At 39.6% G+C, this 10,396-nt stretch overlaps 1 protein-coding gene across 1 annotated transcript; it reads right to left on the bottom strand.

Annotated features, from left to right (window-relative positions):
• Window positions 1–280: 280 nt before the first annotated feature.
• eif4a3 (eukaryotic translation initiation factor 4A3) lies at window positions 281–7,037 on the bottom strand. Its single transcript, XM_067496688.1, has 12 exons — window positions 6,751–7,037; window positions 4,916–4,988; window positions 4,723–4,789; window positions 4,581–4,643; window positions 4,352–4,484; window positions 4,128–4,208; window positions 3,686–3,827; window positions 2,571–2,709; window positions 1,921–2,036; window positions 1,482–1,589; window positions 1,226–1,353; window positions 281–460 (listed from the first exon to the last, which is right to left on the bottom strand). The coding sequence occupies exons 1-12, from the start codon at window positions 6,902–6,904 to the stop codon at window positions 444–446; spliced, it is 1,221 nt and encodes a 406-aa protein (XP_067352789.1). The 5' UTR covers window positions 6,905–7,037; the 3' UTR covers window positions 281–443.
• Window positions 7,038–10,396: the final 3,359 nt, after the last annotated feature.

Consider the following 10,396-nt stretch of genomic DNA (forward strand, 5'->3'; position numbering starts at 1 on the left):
AAGGTACTAAGATATTACAGGTTACTGTAAGTACAGCTTTGAGGTACTTGTAACATACTTTGAAAAAATGCATCTAACTAATGACTAAACAAAATACAATATTAAACATCAGTTCTCTTTTGTTTTTTTTTTGGACTCCAACATTGGCTGCCATCTCAAAAAGTTATCACTTTCACAAAAAGTCCTTCATAAACCTTCATTAATTCATATAAATTGTTGACATAACTCAGGAACTAAAGCTATTTTCCAGGGTCACTCAAAAATAAAGACATGCCCAAAGTGACTGAACCAAACTTTTATTTACAAAATCAAATTTGCAACTTGTCACTTTCACCTTAACAGGTAAGTGAATGAAACTAAAATGTGAAACTATTAAAAACAAGACAGTAAATAAGTTCGGGGGGGGGCGGCGGCGGCTCTGAAGTGATGTCATTCTTATGAGATCAGATGAGGTCAGCCACTGTACAAAGAGGAAAGAAACATCAGTTCTCAGTTATTCCCTGATAACTCAACAGTTTGGATGATAAAACACAAAAGTTGTTTAGAAAGGTTCATCTTAAAACTTTACGCCAGCTATTTCCCCCTTATGCTTCTTCTACAAAACAGTGTTTATTTCTGTACCAACTAGAGCTGTACGACTTAGTTTGTGTCATTGCAATATCCACATTGCATGACGTGCAATGTGAAGTACATTTAATTAAACACGTTATGTCATTTGTTCTGTTTAATACAAATTAAAAACACACCAAGAAAAATCTGTCTAGTAAAACAATTTTATGGGTTGTTTGATACACGTGAAGGCTCTGTGTCCAAAGCAAAACTAAAGAGTTACTTTATCAACAGTACTTTAACGGTGAGTTAAATTGATTAAACTAATTATGTCCCCTTTAAAAATCAATTCAGAAGAGCAGTCACAGTGCTCACCCAAACATAACTACAATATATTTCATACCACAATGTAAAGGGCTCTAGAAAAAGTTTTTTTAAAAATCAGTTTTTTTGAATATTGTGTAGCCCCACTACTAACCAGAATATGGTGACACTGATGGTTAAATAAAACAAAGCCACATGTCTGTCTTCCACATGAATTCTGGGTTTATACTCTACTCTTTGGAAATACCCTTAATCTAATTCTAATTGTTGCTATGTAATGTAGCTGTAATGGTAAGTTTGGAAAAAAATGTCCTCCGTAGCAAGAGTGGCTCTGTGATTAGCTGGCTCATACCGTTCATTGGCATCTCGTCGATCTGGGTGGAGTAGTACTGTTCAATGTCTCGGAGGATCCTGATGTCATCATTCTTCACAAAGTTTATGGCCACACCTTTACGCCCATAACGTCCGGATCGACCAATTCTGGAGCAGAAAGTGGGAGGTTACATTTTCTTTACACCTTCCGTTTGCTTTCTCTAGGTAAATTTTTAGAACAGCGACACAGTAAAAACATCTCCCTCTGTAACAGGACTGTTCTCTTTGCTGTATACCTGTGAATATACAGCTCTCTGTTGTTGGGCAGGTCGTAGTTGATGATGAGAGAGACCTGAGGAACGTCCAAACCACGAGCCCAGACATCAGTGGAGATCAACACACGACTGGAAACAGAGTATAAATTACATTGATACAACTGTTATCCAAGACGTGTTTTTGATCTAGTTATTTTGGACATGGGGAGAGCAAGGGGTAGTCTGTGTGCATTAGCCTCCTGTATGTTGTCCTGGTCCTGCAAAAAACTAGGTCGAAACTGAAGAGGTGATATTAATGCAAAAGGTTAAATACTAAGGATCTTGTAAAAATGAATAAATTGCATTTAAAACAGAGACCCTGTCAACTTTGATTCAGATGATTCTGAACATCTGCGGTAGGAATAAGCTCACAAGTTGGACCACCCCATATATCATGTCATCAGCTCCTGGTCTGTGTTACCTAGCTCCTGATCTGAATTCCTTCATGATGGACTCCCTCTCTTTCTGTGGCATGTCTCCATGCATTGATGACACTGTGAAGTTGGCCTCCCTCATCTTCTCTGTCAGCCAGTCCACCTGAAACACCACAGACAAAATTAGCAGACAAAAATATCTACCATAAAGCTTTGCTGCTGCAGTCTGCACTGAGCTAACAGGACCCAGAGATGCTTTTAGACGGGTCTAGGGGTGTCACGAATTAATTTTCATGGTCAAATCTGATTCATCAAGTCTTCCTTATCAATGACTGATGTCAATGTTGTTTTTGCTGACTGATCCGTTTTCATTTGTGACCTTTGTTCATTTTTTCCAAACACCAGAAGTTTTGTTTTTGTTTTTCTGCTCTCAATAAATAGCTACAAAGAAAGATGATTTACATACACCGCTTCAACAGTACGAATTTTTTTTCTATGACAAATTCTTCATTACAAAAACAGTGACCCTATTAACCAAGGTAGCAGTGTGTTCGCCGATTCCGCACTTCCTTTAAATACGGCCAATACCTGTGCATGCATGACATTTAAGGTAGAATTAGAGATTCCAAAGATTCCACTTGACTGTGATTATCCTTTACATTAAAAGTCAGAGTTAAAGTAAGTGTGTGTGTCTGACCTTCCTCTTGGTGTTGCAGAAGATGACAGCCTGAGTGATGGTCAGGGTGTCGTACAGGTCACACAAAGTGTCAAACTTCCACTCTTCTCTCTCCACGGCCACAAAGAACTGTTTGATCCCCTCCAGAGTCAACTCATCACTGACATACAGTAAAGTATAATTCATTATTAGCTTTAGAACTGAAAATAAAAACTGTGCAGGTTGTTTTTACTCTGTTATTTAGATGCAAAACAGCTGGATTTAAAAAAATTTGAAAGTTGTTTAGTAAATTCTTTACTTTATTAAATTATTTAAATTAAAAATTTTCAATATTAAATTTCTTTATTCAATTTAAAGACATTCAAAAAGTTAAGCTAATTTTCTACATTACACTTAAAGTGAATATTTCAAGCTTTTCTGTTTTAATTTCAATGGTTACAGTTTACAGCTCATGAAAATAAAAATCCAGTATCTCAAAATATTAGAATATTCCATTTTGAATTTGAGTAAATTACTGTCGTTACAGGATAAATACTGGGTATCTCCCTGTCTAGTTCAGCATACACAACCACAAGTATGTCGAAGATTTCTGACTTGAGAATTGTCAAGAACATTATTGACAAACTCCACTAGGAAGACAAGGGTTGGCTGTTGGCAGAGTGCTGTAATGAAGCATATTCATAAAAAATTGACTGGAGGAGATAAGCGTGGTAGAAAAAGGTACACGAGTAACAGAGATGACCGCTGCCGATTCAAGAACTTGGGTCAGCTTTAAAAGGAGCCGAGTGATGCTAGAGTCAGTGCATCAAGAGCCACCACACTGCTAAATGACTAAATGTAAATGCACACACAAGCTTCAGGCTACAACTGATACATCAAGCCACTGCTGAACCAGAGACCAGAATCATGTTACCTGGTCCAACAGAAAATTTGGAGAGGCACAGAATCAGAGTTGCTAGAAATGAACATACTTTTCAGAAATTGGGCACTTATATCTTTTATGAGAATTTTATGAGCTGTAATGCTTAAAATTATAACAATAAGCCTTAATTATTTCACTTGACATTTAATGAATCTAAAATGCATGAGTTGCACTTTATAAATTACAAAGATTTCGCAACTTTTCCTGCACTAACCGTTTGACCAAGATGCGTATGGGATCTGTCATGAACTTGTTGGTCATCTCTAGGATCTCGTGCGGCAACGTGGCACTGATCAGAACCACCTGTGTAGCTGGAGGCAGGTAACGGTACACGTCATAGATCTGCTCCTTAAAACCTGAACACAGGAGAAGAGAAAACTGCGATGATGATGATCTGACTGTCTTGAAATTGAGTTCACTTTTGTGTATGAAATTGTAACAGAACAGGTTTAATGAGAAACATCCTATCCTTTCAGATTAAAACACTAGTAAATTAATTAAAACAGTAGTTTGTGGTTAAAGCTAACTGCTGTGCACCAAACCTCATTCAGTGTTTACCGCATTTTACATAAAAAATCTGCTCTGTGATGTACAGAAACTCCATATCAGTTAAAATGTTTGTTTCAAGGTTTACCTCATCACATGCTTAATCTCACCTTTGTTAAGCATCTCATCAGCTTCATCCAGAACCAGCATCTTAATAGCTCTGGTCCTCAGACTCCTCCGGCGAATCATATCTGCAGAAAAACAAACAAAAGACAGCTTCCTATTAAGTGCTGTGGTCAGGCAATGACCCATCAGAATCCAGATCAGAGACATTTACTCGTTGTCTTTTAGGAACACATTTTAAATAATGAACCAGAGATTTAAGTTGACTCACCGAATACCCGTCCAGGTGTGCCAGCCACCACATGCTGCCCATAGTCCAGCTTCCTGATATCCTCGCCCACATTGGTCCCCCCAATGCAGGCGTGACACTGCACATTCATGTAGTCTCCCAGAGCCAGCAGCACCTAATGAACAGAGAACCAGTCAGGGATCAGGTCACCTAATTTATTTATAATTTCTCTTATGTGATTTGCTGGGGATGATGGGGTTAGCAGTGCTACCTTCTGAATTTGTCCGGCCAGCTCTCTAGTTGGAGCAAGGATCAGAGCCTGGGTCTCCCTCACCTGCAGACAGGAGAAACACTACAGTGATACAGTGATCCTAAAATGGATCATCAAATTATCTGGTTTCGTAAGCACTGACCTGGATGTCAAGACACTGCAGCACTGACACACAGAAGGTGGCTGTTTTTCCTGTTCCAGACTGAGACCTGCACAGACCAGAGACCAACTGTTAGAGCAAACATGATCATTACAGGAACAAGCATAATTCTGAGGTCAGTGTGCAAAGATATTTTCATGACACTAATAAATCCTTATGAAATGAAAGATCTTACTGAGCAATAACATCTCTGCCTTTGATGATCTGTTTAATGGCTCTCTGCTGGATCGCAGATGGCTTCTCAAAACCTGCAACATTGAAACGGTTACAATAAACATCTGGTTCCAGCAGCTAGACTGGTTTGTCCTACACAAAGTATGTCTTCGTCTCCTCTGCTCTCAGGGACAAGGTTATATAAGACAATGGTTCTCAACCTTGGTACTGAAGGTGCCCTCTCCTGCTTGATCACCTAATTATCCCTACATGGACTACTGACTACCTTATCAGGTGTGTTCAGCTAGTCAGAAGCTGGGAGATACCAATTCCTTTTGTCTTCCCCAACTCCTCCATTATCTAAGAGGGTATCTTCAATATAATGAACAGACCTGAATCCTGTTCTTAGTACGTAGCTTCCCAGATGCACGATTAAATGAATGCTGGATGTTTATTTATTAATTTATTAATCTATCCATCCATCCGCATTATCAACAGATTTTCCATTGGCTTGGTAGTTAAGATAAAAATACAGGGAGAGAAGCTAGGATTTTTTTTATTCAGAGCAAGTACACAAGCAACAAGATCCTGGGAACAGCTGAATGTAAAAACACACAAATATTCTGCAAACTGGTGGCTGGGCAATCCTCCCAAAAAGTAAATTTTTTAAATATTCATTGTTAAGAAGGTAGAGACGGATCTGGCAATTTACATTAAATAAGAAATTCCTTATAAACAGTTTATTATTCAGTGTAATGAACTGAAAGGCGAGATGGCTAAGTTGTTACACCCCTGGTGATGGGGTATTTACAATGTTATTGTCACTCTAAAAGCAATGAGACACTGATCAAACATCTGTAACTAACAACCTTTCAACAGCAGTAATTGCTTTACCTGAAAAAGCTGTTTTCCTTTGTTTTCCACTATACTAAACTTAACATGTTTAAGTTTTGAACTAATTACATCTGAACAAATTATATCCTGGAACTTTAGAAACTGCGACATAAATGTCATAAATTTCTTACTTTTTTAAATGACAACCCAAATATTTGACAATAACAGAAACAACTATCTACTTTTGATGCCACTTAAAAATAATGTATTGCGCTATGTATTAACTAAAGTGTTTAACATCAGCCTGGTTAAATATACTTCACTCCACCTCAATGGCTGGAAAATAACACAAATAACCTGATGTACATAAAATCAACTCTTGAGTCAGAAATCTTTTCATTACTCAAAATATGAATTGAAACTCCTTTCACACGTTTGTACATTTAACGTGTTTAAGCTTTTCTCTGGCGTTTTTCAGCTTGTTAAAAACGACTGTGTTACTTTTCCTCTTCTCCTGTAAACACGGCCGATTTCACATTTCGTTTAACCTGAATAAGTTAATTTAAAACTTAGAATCAAACCAAATGTGCAGATTTTCAAAGGAATAAAAGAGGCTGCACTTAGCATCATAACAGCGTGACCAGAGCCCAGTGAATAAAATCCTTAATTATCACCAACTCATATAACTGGGCATGTTTACTAAGGTTTGCTATAATGCTATAAATACAGAGAAAAGCACTGACCAGACGTTGCGCAAAAATTCGCAAGAATCCACAGTAACACTTGCGTTAGCACAGTCCAGCTAATGCTAAAGCTAAAGGAACCGTGGATGAGCTTTAAGTTTCTCTTAAAGCAGCACATATATAATAACAGTAACTGATTTACCATAATAAACGTGTGTGCTTACACCAGTCAAAATGTTTAATTTATTTAATATGACCTAGCAAACACCACTGATGAACGGCTAACGTTAGCATCTTCAGCTAACTCCCTCCTATGAGGCCGCTTAAATCGCCGGCCTACCGTAAGCGTAGATGCCGCGAAGCAGGTCCTCCCGCAGTCCCATGGTGTCGAAGGTGGGGGTTACGTCCACCTCCTCGCTGGTCTCAAACTCTATCTTGGTCATGTCCTCCTCCTTCAGAATCCTCTTCCTGCCCTGAACACCGGCAGCAGCCATCGTCGTATCAACGTTTCTCTCGAAATACACCGAGAATCTGGTTAAAAGGTTTGCTTTTCGCTGCGTTGGCGAGCTAAATGCTTTCTGCTAACACGGGGTAAGAAAGAGCGCCGCACGGGTCGCGCTAATGACGCTTACAACAAGCGACGTAGTACTTTACGTCACAGGCACGAGAAGGGTTCGAAACACTAGCTTTGGTTGGAATGGGGGACCAAACAGATAGACACATGGGAGCAACCGTAACATGGTCTGTGATGTTTGTCGGCATTCTTCTCCATACATCACTTGGAGCCTTCAAACCTTCAAACATCAAACCTTAATATGAACAACTGAACACCAGAAACACAGCAAGCAAATCAAATAAATAAAGGCCAAAGTCTTGACATTAATACCTGCCTTCTTTCAGATAATGGTTAACAGGAGCAGCTGAAGATTCGGCTCTGCCCGATGGGAGTCGGCTCTTTTCATTCAATACAAAGAATCACTCTTCAATGCAATCAATAATTCAATGCAACCAAAAGAGGGCACAAACCATTGTCTTCTTGTGCCAATCCCAAGTCTGGATAAATGTAGAGGGTTGTGTCAGGAAAGGCATCCCACATAAAACACATGCCAAATTAAACATGCAAATCATGACTTCCACACCGGATCGGTCCGGGTCAACAACGACCCCCCCCCCCCCGATGCTGTTGACCTACAGTGTGACGGTGGAAATTGGGATACTGCTGGTCGAAAGGAGAAGAAGATGCAGAGGTTAGGGTTAGATGAAGGCAGATGATATGCTGTGGTTAACCCTGAAAATAAACAGCCAAAAGGAAAAGAAGAAGATAGGGCACATAAGTATTCAGACTATATACAAATTTTCACTGATGGGGCAAAGGACCCACTAACAGAAACAACAGGATTTTCAGTAGTGGTTTCTAGATACTAAGTGGGAATTAACAAAATAATTTAAAACTGAGTGTATTTACTACTATTTACTACTACTCAGCAGTGTTGTGGGCATTACATAAACCAAAATACTCAAACTATCAGGACTCAAAATTATTCAGTAAAAGGGGTAAAGCCATTAATCATCAGGACTTGATGTATGAAATATAGTTCACCAATCAGCAATAGTAAACCAAAGGAAAGAGTCATATTCACGTGTGTGCACACACACAGCTCCTGATGTAATCAAAGAAGACCCCTAACTGTTGGTGCTGAGTTTATGTTCAATTATTTTTCTGGTCTGCAACATGAACCTTTTTGAGATATGAACTCTGAATATTGTCTGTAGAATGAGGCCTGGACGTTAGCTTGAGTTGTTTCACACATGGAACACACAGCAGGGCATTGTCAGAGTCAGATTTGTTCTCAGGTTGATTTGATTGGACGGTTTTGCCTGGCCAGAGCATACAGGAGCAGGTTGATAGAAAAGTATGCTACAGAGAACTGTCTTTTGTTTACAAAGAAGCTGTAACAGTTGCCAAATTAAACTTTATTAACATGCCCACTGGCTCCCTTTAAATCCTCCTGACAGTTCACGGTAGAGCAGCGTGCTCTATCCATGCTGACACACACATTACTCAGACTATGTTCTTCTTTCTTTTCCTTTCGGCTGTTCCCTTTCAGGGGTCACCACAGTGAATCATGTGCCTCCATCTAACCTTGTCCTCTGCATCCTCTTCTCTCACACCAACTAACTTCATGTCCTCCCTCACTACATCCATAAATCTCCTCTTTGGTCTTCCTCTAGACCTCCTGCCTGGCAGCTCCAACCTTCTACCGATATATTCACAGTTTCTCCTCTGAACATGTCCAAACCACCTCAATCTGGCCTCTCTGACTTTATTTCCAAAACATCTAACATGAGCTGTCCCTCTGATGTCCTCATTCCTGATTCTGTCCATCCTCATCACTCCCAACGTGAACCTCAACATCTTAAGCTCTGCTACCTCCAGCTCTGCCTCAAGTCTTTTTTTCAGTGCCACTGTCTCTAAGCCGAACAACATCACTGGTCTCACCACCGTCTTGAACATCTTTCCTTTCATTCTTGCTTATACTCTTTTATCACACAACACAACTGACACTTTTCTCCACCTGTTCCAACCTGCTTGCACTCGCCTATTCACCTCTTTTCCACACTCTCCATTGCTCTGAACCATTGACCCTAAGTACTTAAAGACCTGCACCTTCTTCACCTCTGCTCCCTGTAACCTCACCGTTCCACCTGGGTCCCTCTCATTGACACACATGTATTCTGTCTTGCTGTGGCTAAGCTTCATTCCTCTGTTTTCCAGAGCAGACCTCCAACTCTCTAGATTTTCTTCCACCTGCTCCCTGCTCTCACTACAAATCACAATGTCATCTGCAAACATCATAGTCCATGGAGATTCCTGTCTAACTTCATCTGTCACTACAGTGATGTAGGACTACAGTCCTACATTCTTAGCTTTCCTCTTCTCTCCCTGCCTACGAACACACCTTCCTCCTCTCCTTCTTCGTCTTTGACCAACAGTAGTCCAATTTCCACCGGTACCCTGTAGGTCAACAGCACCGGTGGTGGTCGTTGTTAACCCGGGCCCCAACCAATCTGGTATGGAAGTCATTGTCACAATACGCATGTTTAATTTGGCATGTGTTTTACGTCAGATGCCCTTCCTAACACAACCTTCTGCATTTATTCAGACTTGGGACTGGCACAAGAAGACACTGGCTTGTGCCCCCTTGCAGTTCCATTCTTACTCAGACTATGTTATGGGAACCTAAGTCTGGATCTGGGCTGTCTGACTTGGATATTTGCGTTCTCACATGCATTTCCTCCGCGTAAAGTCCGGAGAAATTCAGGGTTCCAGTGCATGTATAAAAACAGCTTTAGTTAAATGTTGCAATAATGCTTTGTTTACTAAAGATGTATCACGTCTTCTTCATAAACATGATCAGGCATGGGGCAAAGCCAGAAAACTTTTTTAATTAACATTTTATAGCTTCTGGATTTTTATTTATATCTCTTAACCTTACATCTGAATTTCAACTCTGCAGGTGTGGGTCAAGATCATTTATGACAATCCTTTATTTTTAGTCCAATAATGGTCTCTGAGGTGCAAAGCAATCTCAAGCTCCTGGACATAACAAAATCCACTGGTCCTGATAAACTGGAGCCCTTCTTTTTAAAGTTTGCAGCAGACATTATCTTTTCTCCTTTAAAATACATTTTTAATCTTTGTTTAACTACTAATATAATTCCTAATATTTGGAAGTCAGCATATGTTCTTCCTACAATCCTACATAATTCTAGGCCCATCTCTAAATTATGTTTTAGCTAAGATACTGTAAAGGAGTTTTTTTACTTTTTATTATGTGCTATCCAATGTACAATCTGGTTTTAGAAAAAAAGCTTAGTACAATATCTGCAACTCTTAAAGTTGTCAATTTAATGTATGGACAAGAAGCAGCATCATGCAGCCCTTTTACTGACCTTTCTAAAGCATTCGACACAGTAGACCACAC

The sequence above is a fragment of the Channa argus genome, chromosome 3 (genome assembly GCF_033026475.1).
Source record: "Channa argus isolate prfri chromosome 3, Channa argus male v1.0, whole genome shotgun sequence".
NCBI lineage: Eukaryota > Metazoa > Chordata > Actinopteri > Anabantiformes > Channidae > Channa > Channa argus.

What these genes read in the sequence shown, in the direction of transcription:
- eif4a3 (XM_067496688.1), bottom strand. Translation starts at nt 6,904, where the DNA reads ATGGCTGCTGCCGGTGTTCAGGGCAGGAAGAGGATTCTGAAGGAGGAG. An exon ending in ATACGCATCTTGGTCAAACG is followed by an intron (nt 2,710 to 3,685) that starts GTTAGTGCAGGA and finishes ACTGTATGTCAG; the next exon opens with TGATGAGTTGACTCTGGAGG. An exon ending in GAATTCAGATCAGGAGCTAG is followed by an intron (nt 1,590 to 1,920) that starts GTAACACAGACC and finishes CTCTGTTTCCAG; the next exon opens with TCGTGTGTTGATCTCCACTG.